This window comes from Bubalus bubalis, chromosome 18, assembly GCF_019923935.1.
Source record: "Bubalus bubalis isolate 160015118507 breed Murrah chromosome 18, NDDB_SH_1, whole genome shotgun sequence".
Lineage (NCBI taxonomy): Eukaryota > Metazoa > Chordata > Mammalia > Artiodactyla > Bovidae > Bubalus > Bubalus bubalis.
Window position 1 is genome coordinate 3,322,983 of NC_059174.1, and position 23,434 is coordinate 3,346,416.

A 23,434-nucleotide genomic window follows, 5' to 3' on the forward strand; every position below is an offset into this window, starting at 1 on the left:
TTATAAAGGTGGGATTCCACCTTCTCCTGCCACCTGCAGTTGCAAACCTTTCCATTTATTCTTCTATTCTCCCAGCTGGAGTTGTCAGTGGTTTCCACCCAGAGACCGCAGTGACCACCCTTACTGTCCAACAGGTTGGGTTTGTTGCGTATTGCAACAGGGAGGACCCTCATCCAGGGAACCATGGGGAGTCTCATCACAAAGGTGTTAGGGACAACTTGTCATAGAATTTTGGATTATGTTAGCTGATTTGGAGGGAGGTTTCAAGGAAATTTGGTGGGGATTAAATGCTGCCAGGAGGTGAGGGAATTTGTGTGGTTAAATATCTTTGTAAATTTTATTTTGAAGAATGGAGGCATGAAATAAAGCTAAATCTGTAATTGATTTCAAAAGTCAGTTGTCATTCATGTTGTCCGGGAGAGGATTTGATATTTTTTGTAGTTTGCACAGTAGCCTTGCTTTTGTCTGTGCTTAAACCAGATTGTAGAGGAGTTTTTAAGGAATGTTGGGTCCCATTTCATTGTAGTAACAGAGTGACCTTGTCTGGTCTTGATGTTCTGTGAGCTTGTTTATGCTCAGCGGGAGAACCCTACTGCCGAGCTGTGAGTGCTCTCCAGCGTCTCCCACCATCAGGGCCCCCCTGAGAGTACCAGCCACTAGCCCCAGGCTCTTGGGGGCTGCTTTTCTCTTTCTCAAAGTTAATTGTTTAACATGAGCCAAACAGCAAGGTCACCACCCATCCTGCAGGCCGAGAAGAATGTGGGTTTTGGCATCAGCTCACCAGTTGGATGCTTCCTTGGGTGATTTGTTTATCCTCTTGTGCTTCATGGTCTCCATGTTTGAAACAAGAATAACAGTAGTAATGTTGAAGATATAAAGCACACAGCACCTGGTGTGAATAATAGGCACTAGAACTGTTGTTATTATTTTTATTATTATTACACCAACATGTATTCCTTCCCCTAAAGTCAAAAGTTGTGAGTGTTGGGAGCAGTGCGCTAGAATTAGCATTTAGTTACCTGATTCAGTGAATTGGAAAAAATACATATTCTGCAATTCCACCTTTTCCTTCCTCTCTTTCACTGTGTTGTGGCCTTGGAAAAGGGCTCACTTCTCTTCAGATATTAAAGTTGTAGACTTAAAAGAAAAATAGTATCCAACTTACAAATTATCCTTTTTATCATGTGGAGTTAAATGAAACAGATTGCACAGGTCATTCATTATTTAACTTGAGTAATACATCCCATCGATTGGTCATAAAAGTTTCCTCATCGTAAGCAAGTGATGTCTGTTACAAATGAGGTTCAAGAATAGTTTTCTGAAGGTTCCCTCACAAATACAGCACAACTCCAGAACCCACACGCCGAGCAGATGGGTGCATGTAAGTGTGTCAAATTGAGAGCGGCCGTCCTGGCAGACTTGTGTTCTTAATCTAAGTTAGCTTCTGTGTTCAAAGAAGACGTCCCGAGCCTTTGACTTTACTCTGCTAGCCCTACCCAGAAGCCCCTCAGAGCAAAGTTGCTTGGAGTGTGCCCCCTGGAACATACTGGTTCAGCGAAATACTTGTTCCTGAGATAAGTACAGAAATTGGGAGTAAAAGCTCCTAGAAGCTGTTACAGCAAGAAGGCATCACTGCAACATTTAAGCATATGGTCAGTGGGCTTGTGTTTTAGATGCCTTCTTTCTTTAATGTTTTTGTCATTTATTTTTACTGAATTTTATGAAAGTTATCAGCCTGCAGTAGGTCAGGAGAGAAAATGTCCCCCACCAGAGGTAGCTTGATAAGCACCATCCCAGGCCAGTGGAAAGCTAAGATGAGAAAACAGAAGCCGTGTACGCAGGCACATCCGAGCTTTGAGAAAGAGAGGGTGGGAAACCCATGGCAGGGTGAGGAGGGTGGGAAGTTTTTATCCGTGTGACGTAAAGCTCAGTACAAGGATTTTCACTCTAAATGTATCCTCTGAAAGGAAGCACAGGATGACAAATTTGGGACATTTGATTTATTTTAGTCCAATCTCATACCGTCAGAGATTATATAACTCTATTCAGCCTTCTATTTCAGAGTCCACTCTTAGAAAATATGTCCAAAATTATCTAGCCTATATCCTTCATTTTTCAGTTTTTAGGTCTTTCTCATTATCTTTCGCAAACCAAATCAAAGTTGGGTCTTTGGAAATCTTTTTTTGGTTCATGGGTATAATGTGAAAGTAAGCTTTGGTGCCCAGGGTGGAGTTTGTGTTATGCTAAATGGGTCCAGGGCAAAGAGCCTCATCATCTAAAGCAGCTTCCATGCATTTTCTGTCTGAAAGCTTGTGGTCGGAAATAGCTGGGGAAATAAAGAAATTGCACAAAATATCAGGAAAGAGGCCCATGAATTTTAGGTTTAATAGAGTACTTATATTTTTATTTAGTAATTTGATCTGCAAAATCATGCAGAGTTGAATATTTGGTGGATTTGGTGGATATAAACCTTACTGATTTACCTACAACAGAGAGACTTAGATTTCACCAGTTTGCTGCGTATTCAAAACAGTACTCTATAGACTTAATTCCCTTTAAGAGGAAAAGGCTCCACAGCCTCCTTGATTCATGACACAGGGACCACCTTAGGAGGGTCTAGAGACTGTTTTTATAGGTGATAAGGAAACCTTGATTTTTTACTGTAGCAATTTTTATTATGTATATAAACTTGGAAAATACAGAAAAATTATAGCTAGGAATAAAAAAACTACTATTTTCTTGTATGTGAAAATTACTGTTTGTGTGCATTTCCTTTCAGCCCTTTCCCATATTTATAGACAATCAGGAATATAATTAGAATTGTATATATGGAGTTAATTCTCATTACTTGCAGTAGTTACATCCTATGAAGTTGTTGTGGACATGGAATTAATAAATACTAAACCATTGTTTCCAGGGGAAATACAGGGTTAGGTTCTTGCGTGTCTCTAGTGACAACATTTTTGTCCACCAATCAACACAACCTCCTATGTATGATTGTGTTTGAAGACACCTTCTTTAATATTTATTGTTAATCACCAGCATTGAACTCATGGCCAACATTAACTCATGCCTGAAAGGAGCTTACCTATCACATGTATTTTTCTCTGTAAGGCAAATCATTGCCTTCTTGCACTTTGGAACACTAGACAACACTTCATCTCACTGTGTGAGGGGGCCCTTTAAAGAGCAAACTCACTAACAGAAAGCACAAAAATGTGAAGACGGACTTACATAGAAAGCTGAAGCAAGAAGCTTTGCCTTGCTTGACCTCAGCTGGAAGCTTGCATGTCAGTTGACTTGAATTTTTCTCTGCTCTGTGTATTTCTGTGACTGACCCCAAAAATGCCCTGAGTAATGATTTGGAGGCTACTGATATATTATGGCAAGTAGTTGAATTTGCAAATACAAAATCTGTAAATTATGATCAGCTTTATGAATATGGTTTTACACACTGCTTTATTTTTTAACTTTCCATTATACCACTACACTTTCAGCATTCATTATAATCTCTTCAAATATTTCTATAATGATTGACAATATACTTTGCTAAATATTCTAGACTCATTAAAGATGACTACACCAAAATGTAAAACAGCAGATAAATCATTTTATTAGGTATAACCTAGAATTTTGGAAAATATCTGTGCTCTTCCCAAGCCACTCCTTTTAAAAGTAAATTACATGATGAAAGCTTAAAATTAGCCCATGCCAAATAATTGAAAGATTTTCACCATTCAGGATTGTCCAAACTTGAATTAGAATTTTGTTCTCTCTACTGATGCCCCAAGACATGAAGATAATCATGCACTATTTCCATGTATTTCAATATTCCAATTATTTCAATAATCTCAAATATGCAGATGACACCCCTTTATGGGAGAAAGTGAAGAGAAACTAAAGAGCCTCTTGGTGAAAGTGAAAGAGGAGAGTGAAAAAGCTGGCTTAAAACTCAGCATTCAAAAAACCAAGATCATGGAATCTGGTCCCAGTCACTTCATGGCAAATAGATGGGGAAACAATGGAAACAGTGACAGACCTTATTTCCTTGAGCTCCAAAATCACTGCAGATGGTGACTGCAGCCTTGAAATTAAAAGATGCTTGCTCCTTGGAAGAAAAGCTATGGTAAACCTAGACAACATATTAAAAAGCAGAGACGTTATTTTGCCAACCAAGGTCCATCTAGTCAGTTATGGTTTTTCCAGTAGTCATATATGGATGTGGACCATAAAGAAAGCTGAGCACTGAAGAATTGATGCTTTTGAACTGTGGTTTTGGAGAAGACTCTTGAGAGTCCCTTGGACTGCAAGGAGATCCAACCAGTCTATCCTTAAGGAAATAAATCCAGAATATTCGTTGGAAGGACTGATGCTGAAGCTGAAGCTCCAACAATTTGACCACCTCATGCAAAGAGCCGACTCATTAAAAAAGACTCTGATGCTGGGAAAGATTGAAGGCAGGAGAAGGGATGACAGAGGATGAGATGGTTGGCTGGCATCACTGACTCAATGGACATGAGTTTGAGCAAGCTCCGGGAGATGGTGAAGGCCAGGGAAGCCTGGCGTGCTGTAGTCGCAAAGAGTCGGATACAACTGAGCGACTAACAAGAGCAATGTAGAGGGTGCTGATTGGCCACCAATCTCCCTTCCCTCTCTTGCTTCTTGTTTTCTTTTGTTAAGAGTTGTTAGAGTGCTGTACTCGATTGAGTGGTGTGTACATTGCCATTTCTAACCAACTGCTTACAGTGTTGACTGTTAAGAGATATCTCTTTTAACCGATTCTGTCTCCCCCAGGTGTTGGATTAAATGATGGGCAGTGGCATTCCGTCTCCTTATCTGCCAAAAGGAATTACCTGAGTGTGGTGGTTGATGGCCAAGTGGCTTCTGCATCCCCCTCCCAGGGCCCTGAGCAGATTTATTCAGGGGGCACCTTTTATTTTGGAGGTAAGAGAAGCAGTCACTCCACAGGGGCAGTTGAGTCATGTTCACAGTTTCTACCCCTGTATCTTGAAGTCAGCATGTTTTAACCAATGTCAATATTATGGAATCATTTTTCACTTTCTTTGAAGATGGAAATGTTGAGTGGATCATAATGATAAATCATGACATAAAATGTATTTCTTTGAGGTGGACTGACTTATGCTTATGATTTCTGTAATGAGATTGCTTGCAAGTAGACCATGCTCTTCTTACTTTAAAATTTTGTTATGTTTTCCTAATGTTGAATGGGCCTTACATGTGTACCTTTCTCAGATTTTATGGGCTCATTTCATTGCGGTGTTTTCCTGTTCATGCCTCTTAGCTTTTCCAGAGCATCCTTATTGCTTTTCTACTGCTCAATGCAGGTCAATATTATGCCAATGGACAAATAATCTAACTTAATTAGCCACAGAAGCCTCTTCTCATTGCTAAATAATAATTCACTGATACATTTGATAGAATTAGGGCACCAGCCTTCAACCCCAGGAAGTCTCTCAAAAAGAACAAAAAGTGTTTACTTGCCTAGTGGATGTTTCATTAAACTAAAAGCTTCAAAAAGCAACCTTTGGAAGTGGAAATGAATGTCTATCACTGGAAAATTAAAATAAGACAATATTTGACATTAATTAGAAAGGCAGAGCTTCCCCGATGGCTCAGCTGGTAAAGAATCTGTCTGCAAGGCAGGTTCTCAGGAGAGCAGATTCCATTCCTGGGCCAGGAAGATCCCCTGGGGGGAGGAAATGGCAACCTACTCCAGTATTCTTGCCTAAAAAATCCCATGGACAGAGGATCCAATCCCATGGACTTGTGGGCTACAGTCCAAAGGGTCCCAAGGAGTCGGACACAGCCGCGCACAGAGCAGCACACACAGAACCGCACAGTTGTAGAAATCATATAACTTACAGTGTTTCTTCTTTTTGCCATTTTGAATTGTAATCAAGACTTCTGTCTGGAATCACCTTTGAATTTGGTTGAAAGCCCAGGCTTCATTATTCATCAATAATATACAAATTCCTTTCCAAGAATTGACAGTAAGTACACAGACCGTGAATCATGCATCTTATATTAAGAGCGAACAAACAAACCAAAAAAAAACCCTTCATAATCCTTTGCTATAAAAGGCAGCATAATGCCAAAAATATTGAAAGATAGAATTGCTTCCTTTATGAAGATTTGTTCATTTATTAGTTCATTTTATAAATTAAGTTGTTTATAAAGCATCATGGAATATATGATTGAGTTTATGGCAACCTATAGCAACATGGTCCTTTAATAGATGGTAAGATATACAAACAGTTCCTGAGTTAGGATTTTTAAGCTTTACAATGGTGTGAAGAAATACACATTCAGTAGAAACTGTACTTTGAATTTTTTTATTTTCTCAGACTCGTGACATGTAGGGTAACGTTAATATTCTCTCACGATGCTGGGCAGTGGCAGTGAGACACAGCTCCCAGTCTTGCACACAATCACGAGGGTAAACAGCAGATACTCTTAAACCGTTCAGTTCCCACTCAACCAATCTGTTTTCGCTTTCAGTACAGTATTCAATAAATTGTGGGGAATATTTAACACTTTATTATAAAGTAGATTTTGCCCAACTGTTGACTAACGTAAGTGTCCTGAGCACGTTTAAGGGTGTCTAAGCTAAGCTATGATGTTTGGTAGGTCGGGCATATTAAACATAGTTTTGACTTAGGATATTTTCAATTTACAATGGGTTTATCAAGATGCAGCCACACTGTAAGGCAAGGAAGATCTGTATAGAACAACTTTAATCAAGAGAAGATTGAGAAACACCAAAAGAGATAAGAAAAAAACCCAAGCATTTTGTTAAATGATGCAAAAAAGATGATAAAAAATAATAGAGTGCAAAGAAGTTTAAGTCATGAAAATAGAATCATCATTCTTAAATTATTTTACACCCTTCATGTTCAGATTTAATGATGCCTACCTTTTTTTTTGTAGAAAATTTTGACTGTTATTCACAGTATCATGCTTTATAACAAAATATATCACATGTACACTCTAATTTTACTTGCTTTTATTATGATACATATGATGCACACCATTTTAATTGCCTGGACTTATGATTTTTGTATGTTTTAGATTTACCAGAGAGTTGCAAAGTTACACAGGGAGCTGCCATATACCTCTTACCCTGTTACCTTGTCTTGTTCACATCTTACATCATATACACAATTTAAAGAATATGAATTATTATTTAAAAAAAATACACATCTGAACATGCATTTCCAAGCGAAGAAAGATAACATTACCAGCATCCATTTGTCCTTCCATCATCACATCTCTTCATCTTCCCCGTTGAATGGGGCTTTTATCCCTCCCTTCAGGTATTAAGGTGTTCCTAAGTCTCTAAACAATATACTGTGGAAACTTCCATAATAAAATTTCAACTTTAGGTCTTTTATTTAGATGACCAGTCTTAAGTTTACTGAGGCAATATCTCTGTTTGTTCAATCATCTTCTCAATTGGCGTCCTTAAGTACTAGAGTATGTTCAATCCAGGCATGAGATTCTGACTTCCCTGGTGGCTCAGACGGTAAAGCGTCTGTCTACAATGCGGGAGACCTGGGTTCGATTCCTGGGTCAGGAAGATTCCCTGGAGAAGGAAATGGCAACGCACTCCAGTATTCTTGCCTAGATGGACAGAGGAGCCTGCACCAGGGGTCCTCTGTCCATGGGGTCACAAACAGTCAGAGACGACTGAGTGAGATTCTACTCGTCAGTAAATATACACCCTGTGAACCCCAGGGCACCCTAACATTTCCAGGACTGGGAGCATGGGTCCAGAGAAAAGCAGGGGGCTTCCTGCTACCATGGTTCTGCCTCCTCCTCCGGGCCTCGTTCTTCCAGGACCTGGTGGAGGAGGGGTGCCTCCTCCTGGAAACCCAAGTAGGTCTTTGGGGTGAGAATTCTGGATTCTGGGGGTGGCCTGGAGGGGAGAAGTTCCACGTGGGCCCATCACCTGACCTTGTGAGGCCTCCCAGTGCTGTGGGCAGAATCATGGCTGGAGGAAGGTTAGAACAGGGGCCCCTAAAGGGCAAACTGGTTCAGGGACCCTCATTGCCTGAGTGGTACTGGCGGTGGGGTGACCAGCTCTCCCTTTAACACTGAACACCTGCAGTCCTGGGAACAGCCTCTCCACTTCCCTCCCTAGAGCTAACTTGACAGTTGGCTACCTTAGGAAACCTCTCCTGTGCAGACGAGAGTCCCCTTTATTCCTGGGGTCTGTTTTATCTAGATGGAAGGCTTTTCTTAGGTAACCAGTTTGTCTTCAAGTAAATAAATATCCCATGTTCTGAGACACTTCCAATCCATTCTTCTTTGTTTCTCTTCAAATTCAACTGTAAATTCCTCGTTATCAGCAGTCAGTCTAGCCTGTCACCTGGCTTCATTGCCGCTGTGCAAAGGGCAGTCTGTCCCACCAGCCTTGGTTGGATCTGTTTTCCGTGTCAGGCTTGGAGGTGACAGTTGGGAGAGCGGGCTGCTCGGGGCTCACAGAGCTCTGCATACACCATGCCGAATACCACGCCCTGCCGCCACTGTTTACTTTCTCTCCTTCCTCAAATGTATGCTTTCCAAAAAATTACTGAGGTCAGCTTTTATCTTTTATTTATAAACCATAAATTTTAAATCCAGGTCCTCCAGATTTAAATGGAGGAAAGTCTAACTTCTGGGAATTCCCCTACGCCGGTCTTTGTGAGATGGAATAACACTGTGAAGCACAAGCTAGAAACACTAGACTGTGCAGAATCCTCGCACTCCCACTTGTGTAAATCAGACACTCTCCATCTAGTGAAGGGGCTACACCACCATGAAGTCATACCGGCATCTTCTGGTACATGCAGTGATGATGTATCTGCCATCCTCAGAGGGGCTTAACATGCTGCCCACTTCTGGTAATGGAGCCATCCATTAATTCAGTATAAAGAATTCCCCAGAAATCTTCATATTTTAGAACTTACATCTCAAACCAGTTCAGTCCTGAGCCTGTCTCTGCCGTTGCATTGTATTAACCTGTAGATGTCTGTTATCACAGGCTAATGAGGCTAACCTGGGGTGAACCCTTCTTTGTTCTTGAGAATCTCTTGCTTATTAAACAGTGTAGCCAGGAATGTGAAGGGCCTTGCAATATGACCGCTGTGCACTCTGTAACATTCCATGACCTCTCCTTGTGATGGTGAGTTTGCTTACTTTTGTCCCCTAGAGGCATATTGCACCATTTATTTTATTCTGAAATAGTTTGAAATGTGTCAGGAAACACCACCTGGAGAAAAGGAGATTAGCAGAGCTGTTTATATTCCTGGCATATTGTAGTTGCCCCCAAATATTATTGAACTATTATCCTCTTGGTTTTTATGTTAACATTCTTAATTGGTTAATAACTCATCTAGAAAGCACATCCAGATTATGGTAACCATATCCTGTACCATAGGAGGATTTTAAGCACTGAAACTGAGTATAGAATCATGTACAATATAAATGCTCACGAAGTTTTCATCACCTTTTCTTGCTATACTAAATTTTAAATTTCAGCATCTCCATTACTTAAAGTATAATATTTCACTGTGCCTGATAACAGTTTAAATATGAATCCCGGCCTTTCCTTTGCTAGGTTAAATGTATTTTGTTAGGAAAACAAAGCATTAAGGAGAAATATCTGCAGTCAAAATATTTAATTATAATGGAAACTCCCAGGTAGAAAACGAGCATGGATTGTACAGGAATTAGCAAGTTGCTGATTCATTTCTTATTCTTTGAAATTGTAACAGTGGTTGACAACCATAACGGCAAAGAAAGATTAATGAAAAATACATAAGTATAATATATGTGTTCATACTCCATAAAATTGTTTATTTCACTTGGATAGAGAAATAGTTAGAACATCATTAAACTCCAGACAATAATAGTTAATATTATAGTTCTTTATTATTTAAATAATTAGAAACAGGTCTTAGATAAATGTTAGGAAGAACTCAGTGTAAGTGGAGCATTTTTTTATGCGGCAGAGAATAAATAAAGTCAAACAGTGAAATGTTTTTGACATTAAGCCATTATGATTTATTAAAATGCAAGTATATGTGGCTCTTACATGCAAATGAAAAGTATTTAATTAAATAAATAATTGTAATTTTACTCCAAGTCATTGTAGCTCCTTTTCCAAATAGCCTTCAAGAGAAAGGTATTTCACCATTACTAATTTATCTTTTCTTATCTACAGTGCACATTTTCATCCTTTAAGCTCCTTTTTTTTTTTTTTTTTTTTTTTTTGCATCCCCAAAGACTTAAGTCCCTGGGTTTAAGTTATACATAATTTAACACTGCTGGCTGACATGTGAGGATCCTGGAGCTGATTTGTGTATTTCTAAAATTGGGATCAAGTCAGTATACTTGCACATAATTATTGAAACAGTAGTCGTTTCCTATGAATCCTGTGGTATCATAATAAAGAGAAATGCATTGTATGAATTGTACTTTGTAATTTAGATCAAATGAATAATGACTGCAATGGGCTTTCCTCTCTGTTTTAATTTAATAATCAAATGCCTATTTTTTATTTATTTATTTTTTTAATTTTATTTTATTTTTAAACTTTACATAATTGTATTAGTTTTGCCAAATATCAAAATGAATCCTATTTTTTTTTTTTTAAAAACTTATATTAGTGAAGATACTGAGTCCTGATTCACCATGATGTATCCTGACCAACTTTGGTTTTGTTTTTATCAGGTTGTCCTGACAGCAGCTTTGGATCCAAATGTAAAAGTCCACTCGGTGGGTTCCAGGGATGCATGAGACTCATCTCCATCCGTCACGAGGTGGTAGATCTGATTTCACTTCAGCCGGGGGCCCTTGGGAACTTCAGCGACCTTCAGATAGACTCCTGTGGAATCACAGACAGGTAGGGGCAGTCTCCCTTCTTTATGTTAACTTGTCTGTTTTCAGACTTCTGGCAGCATGTTGAAATTAGTAGATAAACATTTTCTCTTTTTCTCACCATCATCTGTTTCACAAGAAATAGATAATATTTACATTAGAAATAAAATATGCTTTTGGTTTTATGCTTATTTCCAGTGATAAAATTTGGGTAGAAGATATGACCATATTATTTATATGTACAAATAGCTGCCAGTCCCCAAAAGATGATGGTGATGCTGCTGTAATTTTAAGGACATATAAATGTATAAAAAATATGATTAAACCCAATCACTTAGGCTACCCTAACAGTAATAGAGACCATCAGGGGCCAGTAAACCAGAGACCTATGTGGTTAGTTGTCAGACTGGCTTTTGCTTCCCTGACAGCTGAATAATATTACAGAGACTACTGCTGCTGCTAAGTCACTTCAGTCGTGTCCGACTCTGTGCGACCCCACAGACGGCAGCCCACCAGGCTCCCCCATCCCTGGGATTCTCCAGGCAAGAACACTGGAGTGGGTTGCCATTTCCTTCTCCAATGCATGAAAGTGAAAAGTGAAAGTGAAGTCGCTCAGTTGTGTCGACTCTTAGCGACCCCATGGACTGCAGCCCACCAGGCTCCTCCATCCATGGGATTTTCCAGGCAAGAGTACTGGAGTGGGGTGCCATGGCCTTCTCCGATTACAGAGACACAGGAACTTAATTGGTTGCTGTGGTCCTAATGTGTACCTGTAAGAACACATTACATCTTCTCTGCAGGGAAAATGAGTGGAAACTCCTGTGTGGAAAAGTTTTGGAGCCATCGTACTGATGAGGGTATAAGGATGGTCCACTAGTGTCAATAGGCATTCCAGTGTAGGGCATGAAGGGCATGACAGGGCAAGACTTGGGGGTTCATTGTAGACGACGTTCCTTTTAATATAGTAGTTGATAGTTAATAGTTTAAAAGTGTTTTTAGGCATGGGCAACTGTAGCAAAATAATCTTGCCACTCATGAAGGCATTTATTTTTAATTATTGAGTTCAATGAAATATCATGGCAATTCCAGATTAAAAAAAAAAAAGCAATGTGACAAACTTAACCCAGCATGTAGTCATCTTCAGTATATATTTTGAGCAAATACATTAATTCTGAGTTCTAAAAATAATTTTTTATTTGTATGAAACATTTTGTCAACATAAACACACATCTGTTACATCTGAAGACCATTTACTGTATCACTGTCTGTTGATCCTGTTTTGAACACTGGTAGATACTATGTCCGGAGAGGGCAATGGCAACCCACTCCGGTACTCTTGCCTGGAAAATCCCATGGACGGAGGAGCCTCATAGGCTGCAGTCCATGGGGTCACTGAGAGTCGGACACGACTGAGCGACTCACTTTCACTTTTCACTTTCATGCATTGGAGAAGGAAATGGCAACCCACTCCAGTGTTCTTGCCTGGAGAATCCCAGGGATGGGGGAGCCTGGTGGGCTGCCGTCTGTGGGGTCGCATAGAGTCGGACACGACTGAAGTGACTTAGCAGCAGCAGATACTATGTCATATGTAGAAAAAAATCATTATGATCTAACTTAGTAATGTATTAGGACATCATTTCCTCTCTATGAATATGTGCTTATTTAACTCAATTTATAGATAAAATGGTTCTTTCTATAATGAAAGATAATATGTAAGGGAGAATTGAGATGATAAACCTCAATTGGCTTGATGTGGGGAATAACAGTGACCATCTCCATAGTTACAGCCACACCAGCTTGGGGTCATTAATCCTGATTTGGAGGAAGGCCTATAGCAAGGCACCCTGGGTCGTCTCTCACAGAAGCAGGGAGCTCACCCTCAGTGGGTAATAGCCACCAGGGACCAGCGGGAAGGTTCAGTCATCCACACTAGGAGTGATGGTCATGTTAAAATTGGGAAAATCCTGTAAGCAAAACATGAAGTACCCAATCTTAGTTTTTACAAAAGGAGATGGCAGAAACTTCATCAAGAATATGTTCTTAACAGGTTTTGTAATTTATTTTTTATTCTGGGGTGAGTGAGAGCATTTCAAACCTTGGTCTCATTATAACTTTCCATTTAAATTCTAAAAAGCATCAGTTATTTGATCAGGGTGATTTGAGCTGATACCAGAAGCTCTTTAACTTTTTTTGTCTGTGGCGCCTTATGCATTTCAGTGGTTTTTTTCAGTGCTCTGAGTCAAAAGGGACAACTCATGCTTTCATTTAAACAGTCACTTGGTTCCAGGCAACTTTACAAGTGTTTATGTCCTAACAATTTAGAAACCTTTTGAAAAAGTTATTTATACATTTATATATATATATATATATATAACTAGAAAAAATTTAATTTTATTTTTAATGTAGTGTACAACTTTTCAAAACTTGGAGTCACATCAAACACTGCTGCCCTTACCTTTTTTCAACGTGATTTCACATGGCATTACTTTGTGTCAACTACTGAACAGCCAGCTTCTCAAAGATAAGACGTGATTAAAAGGAACCTATTACCATCTAATGTGGGAATTTAACTACCTCAAGCTAGTCAGTGGCACAGTGCTTGACAGCTATTGAGTCTGCCTTATTTCTCTTCAAAATGTAAAATATCCTGGGAGTGCCTGTGGTGTTGATTCAGCACCCCGACGCACCCTGACCCGCTGTTGGGACCCACTGTACATCCTCGGTGTTCCTTGGTGTGCACACCAGGGAATAGGGCTGCCCCTCCACCCCGCTTCCTTGTTTCCTTCCCCCTTCTTTGTAGTCGCTTCCCTTAAATGTTCAGTGTGGTAAATCAGTATGATTAAATGTTGTTTTGTGTAAACTTTTGATGTTTCTGGCAACATACTAAATCACTGTTGGGTCGCTTAGGGAAAAGAGAGAGCTATGATATAATACGACATGTTGAAAATTAACAGTCAGAGCTACCTGAGAACTGGTTGAAATCTGATGAACTTAGAGTTCTGTGATTAAGATCCCATAATGGCAGATGGTGGAGAAGGCAATGGCACCCCACTCCAGTACTCTTGCCTGGAAAATCCCATGGACGGAGGAGCCTGGTGGGCTGCAGTCCATGGGGTCATGAAGAGTCAGACATGACTGAGCGACTTCACTTTCACTTTTCACTTTCACGCATTGGAGAAGGAAATGGCAATCCACTCCAGTGTTCTTGCCTGGAGAATCCCAGGGACGGGGGAGCCTGGTGGGCTGCCGTCTTTGGGGTCGCACAGAGTCGGACACGACTGAAGCAACTTAGCAGCAGCAGCAGCAGCAACAACAGATGGAATGACCATTGTGTGTGCTCAGTTGTGCCCGACTCTGCGACGCCAGGCACTATTGCCTGCCAGGCTTCCCTGTCCGAGGGGTTCTCCAGGCAAGAATACTGGAGCAGGTTGCCATTTCCTTCTCCAGGGGATCTTCCTGACCCAGGAATCAAACCCATGCCTCCTGCGGCTCCTGCATTGGCAGGTGGATTCTTTACCCCTGTACCACCTGAGGGTGGGATGACCATGAGTAACACTCTATTTACTCTTTAGATTACTGTTTACATTCTTCTTTCACATGATCATGTATAGTTTATCAGTATTTTGCGACATTTCACGGTGAGTAGTAGTAACTGTATCTGCGCCTCCTTTTAGGTGTTTGCCTAACTATTGTGAACACGGCGGTGAGTGCTCCCAGTCGTGGGACGCCTTTCATTGCAACTGTGCAAACACTGGGTACAGGGGAGCAACGTGCCACGACTGTAAGCCAAACACGCCTCCCTGTTCTTGCCTCTGTCCCGGCTCCCTTGTTCATTTCCTTTTCTTTGTCGTGTATGTGTTTATATGTCCATGTGCGTACAACCCTGAACCTTAGCGTTCAGTTGATTTCCAGTTTCTTTTTCTTTTTTTTTTAATTTTATTTTATTTAACTTTACAATATTATATTGGTTTTGCCATATATCAAAATGAATCTGCCACAGATATACATGTGTTCCCCATCCTGAACCCCCCTCCCTCCTCCCTCCCCATACCATCCCTCTGGGTCATCCCAGTGCACCAGCCCCAAGCATCCAATATAGTGCATCGAACCGGGACTGGCGACTCGTTTCATACATGATATTATACGTATTTCAATGCCATTCTCCCAAATCATCCCGCCCTCTCCCTCTCCCACAGAGTCCAAAAGACTGTTCTATACATCAGTGTCTCTTTTGCTGTCTTGTATACAGGGTTATTGTTACCATCTTTCTAAATTCCATATATATGCGTTAGTATACTGTATTGGTGTTTTTCTTTCTGGCTTACTTCACTCTGTATAATAGGCTCCAGTTTCATCCACCTCATTAGAATTGATTCAAATGTATCCTTTTAAATGGCTGAGTAATACTCCATTGTGTATATGTACCATAAGAAAGCTGTGGTACATAAGAAAGCCAGTTTATTTTTCATCTGCACTTCTTTCCATAAAGTAGGCAAGGTAGCTTATAGAAACACATAAGACAGAAAAGAGTAGGAGAGCCAGCAAGGAGAAAATACATGTAGAAATAAAAGGTAGCTAAGGATAAACATAAACTACAGTGCCAAATAGGTAATCCCTAAATTCTCTTTGTTGCACAGTCATGTCCAACACTTTGCAACCCCATGGACTGTAGTCGTCCAGGCTCCTCTGCCCATGGGATTTCCCAGGCAAGAGCACTGGAGTGGGTTGCCATTCCCTTCTCCAGGGGATCTTCCCAACCCAGGGATCAAACCCGCTCTTCCTGTATTGGCAGGTGGATTTTTTACCACTGACCCACCTGGGAAGCCCTTAAATTCTCTTGCAACTCCATTAATAAAGATGGTGAGGATAAGGATGGTAGAAATGATATTAATCATAATAGTTAATTTCATTGAGTATTTTCTAAATGCCAGGTACTGCTCTAGTATTTTGTATGTCCCAGCTCAGTTACTTGTGATGACCACCCTAGTAGGTGGGTATTGTTATTGCTACCGGGTACCTACCACCCGGTAGGTAGCAGAGAGAGATTAATCAGCTTGCCCAAAGTGCCTGAAATAGTTGAGGCACAGTGAGAATGTGGGCGTTTGTAATTATACTCCAGAGCCTGGAACCACAACCATCTTCTTTTCCTGTTTTAGAAGCTGTGTGTTCTTTTCTGGTGAAAATTTGTGTCTGTTGTTAAGACTCATGTCATTTTCTTGTCCACTTGTTCAGCACAAATGCACATTTTTTTCCTTCTCATTTTTTTCATATTATTGCTGACTGTGAGCAGCTTAACTCCTAGTCCTCTGACATGCAGCCGTGACTTCAGGCAAGGGCCTTAGGTGGAGTCCTCAGTCTCCTGTCTCCTGTCTCGTCACTGTGAACGGCTTTGTACTCCTGCCGGAGCTGAGACTGGAACTCTGGGCTCCCAGCCCCGGAGGCCCCACGAGGGACCCTCAGAAGTCCTGACTCAGAGCTGGAGAGGGCATGAGTAGGTGGGGAGCTCCTGGGCTCACCCTCACGCCTCCACAATCAACTGTGAGGACTGGAATGCCTTGTAAGATCAGAAAGGACACCTGCTGTCGCTAAACCCAGGCCAACTTTCCTACCCTGGATCACCAGTAGCAGAATGACAGTGTATTTTAATTTTTCATACCCGCCATCATCCCAATTACAGCAACTAATTCAAAACACAAAGCTAATTGAATGTGTTTTAACTAATTGTTTATTTTCAACTGTTAGCTGTGACTGAATCTAAATATAAGCACAAACATCTCTGAGCCAAAAAAAAATTAGATGATAAATAACTATTTTCATCAGTAGCCCACAACTTGATCCAATCGTTGAATTCATTTATTAGGTTCTTGAGCAGGTAGGAATCAAAATTTTTTGCCAAAAACTATTCTGAGAAATGGGGCCAAGATAACAAACCTGGCTATAATGAAGTCATCACCAGCATTAGCTTGAGTAAAGGGCAGGTTAGCAATGGAGTCTTTTAAAAGATTTTACTAGAAAATAATATTTTAAACAGTCCTGTTAAAAAGTGAAGTAATACACATAAAGCAAAAGCACTCACACAGTTGTATGTCCTTTCTAATACCAGCCCTCATGGCAAAGTTATGTGTGTGTCCCAGCCTCCTTCAAGCAATTTGTCAACACATGTATGAGCATACAGAAATATATAAATTAGCCTTTTCACACACCCGTTTCACTGCATAAAATACAAATGTGCCTAGAAAACAATCCATCTTATATCTCTCCCTATGTAATATTCAATAGGAGCAAAATAGAAACAAGGAATTGTGGAGGAGTAGAGAAGTAAATTTGTATGTTTATCTGAAATCTCTGTAACGCTAAAAAAAATTAGGTACAGTATTTCATACTGTCTAAAAACTCATTAACATAGTTTTGAAAAATTTAGACTAGATCAAGGAAGGACATTCAGGGGATGGTTTATTTCTCATTCCACAAAATTAAAAGCTTGATGGAAATCACCATTATAATTGGCCAAGTCTTCAGTGAAATGAGTGCATCATATAGAGTTGCTAATATCAAACGTTGTACATGGCAAATATATAATTGTAAAATTAAAAATATCCAATGATGGATCAAAACACATTTAGACCAATTGAGGGCATATCTTATATAAGCATTTCTTTTGCTTTGAATTTTAATTATCATAAATTCTCATTACAGAACATTAGAAAAAGTTTCTTTTGTAAATTACTTTTTAAATTATTCACAAGAAGCTTTGTAAATCATCTTGTTTTATGGGGAAAAAAGGATTTTATCTATAGATTTATGTGAGAAATGTGACTAGTTGCAGCATTATTTAAAACTTTTCTGTTGCTTAATTTTTGGATAACAGCAGCTTATTTAAGGAGATTACATTATTGTGCTTCAGATGTTAGGTTTTTACAAGGTGATACTAGAATTAGAAATTCCAAAGTGGTTGTTGAAAGATCCATTTGGATGGATGTCCAAAATGGAGGTCAAATTATACTTAAAAGAATCTTATCATTTAAAACACCTACCTTCTATTTTGTTGTTTTACCTAATGTAAAAATAAACTAAAATTTCATTTTAAATGAAGAATCTTGTATTCCTTTAGTAATAAAATGAAATGCCATAAAACACAATCCCATTCTTTCTTTTCTCTATCTAATCTTCTTTCATCCATATTTGTTTAAAAAATGAGTTTTGTCTTAAAGTGTGTATTACCTTTTCTCCTGGTCAGTAATGTACATATTAAATTTCAAGACTTGGAATATTTTGTGTCCAAACTAAAATTTAAGGAATTAATTTTATACTGTTTCACTTACGATGACACTTTCACTTTTTTTTTTTTTAACAGCCATATACGAGCAGTCATGTGAAGCCTATAAGCATAAAGGAAATACTTCAGGGTTTTACTACATAGATGCAGATGGAAGTGGTCCCCTTGAACCATTTCTTCTATATTGCAATATGACTGGTGAGTTAATCAACTTTCATTTAACAGTTAAATTTGCATGAACACTTTAAACACAAAGTTAGAATGAAACAATAAGAAGTTGACGTAATTTGCAACTTGATTAAAATGTATATTGTTCAGTAAAAGAACTTAAAGTCAAACTTTAAAAAAATAGTTTAATGGTAGTGATTTAAAATTCATTATTTTCTATGCATGTGCTATCTGTGTAGAATATCTAATAATAAATGTATCTTATTAAGTCCCAATCAAAAAAGGATAGACTTTATTCCTCTGAGAAGATTGATACATACCTAGGATTTCCCTTGTGTGTAGAATCTAGAAAACAAATGAACAAACATAACAAAAGAGTAACAGGCTCCTAGATACAGAGAATAAGCAGGTGACTGTCCAGTGGGAGAGGAGTAGGGGGAAGAAAAGAGAGAAAATTGTGACCAAGTGTGGTAATGAATGCTAATTATCTTGTTTATGGTGAGCATTTCACAATGTGTATTTATATGAAACCATCACATTATATACCTTAAATACACACAATTTTGCCAACCTAAATAAAGCTGAAAAATATTTTAAATAATAATAATGAAAGAAAAAAGATTGATGCATGTGAAAGCTTTGAAAATATTTTCTTAAATTTGGGTAAGAATGAATTTTATTCCTTACCTACATAAACTTATATAGGAATTAATAGTGTTGGAAAATGTGTTTGCTACAATGCAGCATCCATTCATGATAAAAAGAAAATGAAAACTCAGTAAATTACCAGTAGAAGGAAATGTCCTTAATTTGTTAAAGAGGACCCATTAAAAAAACCTACAGTACATATCACATTTTTTTGTGGAGTATTGAAAATTTTATCCCTGTTACCAACATTAATGCAACGATGCCTGCTATTATCCCTCTGTTCACCATTGTTTTTGGAAGTCCTAGGCAGTGTAATAAAGCAAGAGAAAGAAATGAAAGACATACACACTAGAAAAGAAAAACTATGACTCTCATTATTTGTAGATGGCCAGGTTATGTATTGAGAATTTTCTGAACAATATACAGAGTATTAAAATTCAGAATGATTGCTAGATACCTAGTTAAGGTAAAAGTTAATTTTATTTCTGTATATCAGCAATAAGTAATTAAAATGAAATTTTAGAAGATTCTATTTTTAGTAGCATCAAAAATCTCAAATACATGGTAGTAAATCTAAAGAAAGTTGTGCATAGCTTTTACACAGAAAATTGTAAAATACTCCTGAGATAAATTAAGTCCTAAAAAATGGAGAAATATACAATTTTCATTGACTAGAAAACTCAATATGGTGATATAAATGTCAATTCTTCCCAACTTGGTACTGATTGAGTGCAAACCTTAGTTAAACTTTCAACAGGGTGTTTGTTGGTTGGTATAATTGGGCTTCCCTGGTACCTCAGATGGTAAAGAATCCACATGCAATGCAGGAGACCTGGGTTTGATCCCTGGGTTGGAAAGATCCCCTGGAGTAGGAAATGGCAACCCACTCCATTCTTGCCTGGAGAATTCCATGGACAGAGGAGCCTGGCAGGCTACAGTCCATGGGATCAAATAGTTGGACACAACTAAATGACTAATACTTTCATAATTGTTTTGGTGAAACTTGACAAGCAGACTCTAAACTTTACCAGCAAATTTGAAGGGGCCAGAAGAACTAAATCAATCTTAAAGAATAAAGTTGGAGGACTCAAGTCTACCAGCTATAATATAGACATTATGCTGATAAATTGAGTAAAACAGCATGCGATTGACACAAGGAAAACCAAATAGACCAATGAAACAAGATAGAGAATCTGTAAATAGACTCACTCATATATGGATAGTTAATTCATTGCAAAGGTAGCATTCATGTACAGTGAAGGAAAGATGGTTTTTTCAGTGTGTGCTCAGTCAATTCAATCATGTCTGACTCTTTGCAACCCCATGGACGCTATGGAGCCTGCCAAGCTCCTCTGTCCATGGGATTCTCCAGGCAAGAATACTGGGGTGAGTTACCCTGATCTTCCCAATGCAGGGATTAAACCGGCATCTCCTGTGTCTCCTGTATTGCAGGCAGATTCTTTACCCACTGAGCCACCTGCTGGGTGAAATTGTGTGTAAATACTGTAAAAAGACTTGATCCCTTCATCGTCAAACACAGATGGATTCTAGATGAACTGTGCTGTTCAGTGTAGTAGCCACTATTTAGATTTATATTTAATTGAAATTAATATAACTAAACGACTTGAAACAAGTTGTACAAATCTGAATTGATTCATTACAATAAAATTAAAAGCCATTTCCTCAGTCTCACTAGCCACAGTTTAACTGCTGCATAGCCACCAATCCGTCATTGCAAAAAGTTTACACTGGATAGTGCTTTGTCGGGAGGTCAGCATTTCATGGAGCAAAATAAACAGAAAAAGGAAATATTGAATTGAAGCAGGAGGCATGGTAGAGGAGGATTTACTACTTAAAATCTGGCAGTGAATATCTAGGGAAAGAGCCTTCTGGGCAGAGGAAATAAATGCTAAGTCCTGAGAGAGTGTTGTGTGTGTGTGTTCAGAAAAGAGCAACAGATACAGTGTGGCTGGAGTGTGGTGAGCAAACTTGAAGTACAGGAAAGCAAGAAATAATCAAGTGGGTGCGGGCAGGAGAGGAAGAGTCAGGGGTCCTTACAGTGTGTCAAGTCTCTGGTTTTTACCCTGAGTGAGTTCAGAAGACCTTGGAGAGTTTTAAGCAATGGTAGATGCCACCTGGCTTTCTTTAATAGGATCACGTTTGCTCCTGTGTTGGGAAATGCCTATCTAGGAGCAGAGGTAGAAAAGAGTTAGAAGATATATTCATACACACACACATATATATATAGGTATATACCAAATATGTACATGCATATGAATAATATGTATATGTGTAATAGGAGTATAGGAGTTAGGAAGCCTGTTTGGAGACTGAGTTTAAGTAATTAAGAATCCAGGCAAGAGCCAGGAAGGTGATCTGCACTGGATCATACAATGTAGATGGTGGACGGAGATTCAATTTTCTCATTGAATATGTGTGAGGAATGAGAAAACAAAGGCAACCAAAAAATAACACCACATTTTTGGCTTCGGCAACTGGAGTGATTAAGTTGCCGTGGTCTGAGATGTGGTCAGAGAGTTTTGAGGGGAAAGATGAGCTCAGTTTTACACACTTTGAATTTGAGATATCTGTTGCACATTCATGAAATATTGAGAAGGCAGTTGAATATGGGAGCAACGGTTCCTTTGTATTAAAGTGTAATTCTAAAAGCTGCAGGGTAGTGGCAAATCTTGCTGACAAATGTTTTGGAAAATTACTATAGAATGTGTTTTTAGAGATGTTTCATATAACATAGCCAGGTGGCTTCAGTTTGCTCTACCATCGTTGGGAATACTGCCTGTCTTAGTCTCTTTGGGCAGCTATAGCAGAATACTACAGATCGGATAGCTTACAAACAACAGAAATTTATTTCTTACCGTTTTAGAGCATGGGAAGCCCAAGATCATGGCGCCAGCCCTGTCAGATGAGAGCTCTCTTCCAGACTTAAGACTTCTTATACCCTCATGTGATAGTGATAGAAGGGGTTCTGCAGGGTCTCTTTTGTAAGAGCACTAATCCCACTCATGAGAACACCTCCTTCTTGACCTCATGACCTCACAGAAGGTGCCACGTGCTTTTCACATTACCTTTGGGGGTGAGTGATTCAACATATGAGTTTTGGTGGGGTGCACAAACATTCAGACCATAGCACTGCTCCACATGCCAAAGTAACCTAAGACAGCTAACGATTCTTACATGTTTATCCCATCAACGAAATTCCCTGCTCTCCACAGTACGGATTCCCAGGCAGCACCCTGAGGCAGGAGGGTTAGGGTGAGACATCAAAATCAATATTTTTAAAAACCTTCCCATTTGATACTTATTGTGGAGCCAGTTTTGAGCATAGCTATTTTAGACTTACAGTTTTCAAACTTTAGAGAACAGCCTGCTCTATTTGTGGAGAAGGCAATGGCACCCCACTCCAGTACTCTTGCCTGGAAAATCCCATGGACGGGGGAGCCTGATGGGTCACTGAGAGTCGGACACGACTGAGTGACTTCACTTTCACTTTTCACTTTCATGCATTGGAGAAGGAAATGGCAACCCACTCCAGTGTTCTTGCCTGGAGAATCCCAGGGACGGGGGAGCCTGATGGGCTGCCGTCTATGGGGTCGCACAGAGTCGGACACTACTGAAGTGACTTAGCAGCAGTAGCAGCTGTTGTATTTGTGAGAATTAAACATAGTAAGTGTGAGAAGACTTCACAGACAGAAAAGGAAAATTTTGCAATTGAACAATATGAATTCAGGTGTCAAATAACTTTTTGATTTTTTTCCTGTTTAATGAGGGTTTTGAGTGAGATTCAACAATCTGTCACTGCATCCCTGTGAATCCTGTGTTGCCACCAAGCACCCTGAACTATGCCCATGTACTTGCTTTATGAAGTTTTGATTCTGCGGTTCAGACACCTCAAAGTTGCTAAGTGTCTGTATTCTTAGAGCTCTAAGAAACACCACACACACACACACGCACACAGAATTCTCATTATCCGTGATAGTTATGTTCTATAAAATAACCACAGTCACTTGAATTTATGAATACTGGACCATTGCTTCCAGGGAATTACAGTAAGATTAGGTAACCAGTATTCTTGGGCTTCCCTTGTGGCTCAGCTGGTGAAGAATCCACCTGCAATGTGGGAGACCTGGGTTCGATCCAGGGTTGGGAAGATCCCCTGGAGAAGGCAAAGGCTACCCACTCCAGTATTCTGGCCTGGAGAATTCCATGGACTGTATAGACCATGGGGAAGCAAAGAGTTGGACACAACTGAGCGACTTTAACTTTCACTTAAATTCCTGCACGCTTCTAGTCACAGTATTCTCAACTGATCAATGTATAACCTTGTTTCACTTGTGTTTCAGATTAAAGACACCTTATTTAATGTATTCTGTTAATTCATTAACATTGAACTCACAACCAACAGCACCAGAACTCATACCTGAAGGAAGTGTATTTATCCCA

At 39.4% G+C, this 23,434-nt stretch overlaps 1 protein-coding gene across 2 annotated transcripts in view; it reads left to right on the forward strand.

The window, feature by feature from the left end:
- Positions 1–23,434, forward strand: part of CNTNAP4 (contactin associated protein family member 4) — a 283,423-nt gene that overhangs the window by 185,356 nt on the left and 74,633 nt on the right. For both annotated transcript variants that reach the window (XM_045163204.1, XM_045163205.1), the window contains 4 exons: positions 4,795–4,944; positions 10,735–10,906; positions 14,556–14,662; positions 18,236–18,355. In XM_045163204.1, coding sequence (XP_045019139.1) covers positions 4,795–4,944; positions 10,735–10,906; positions 14,556–14,662; positions 18,236–18,355 — 549 coding nt within the window. The remainder of the gene's footprint in view (positions 1–4,794; positions 4,945–10,734; positions 10,907–14,555; positions 14,663–18,235; positions 18,356–23,434) is intronic.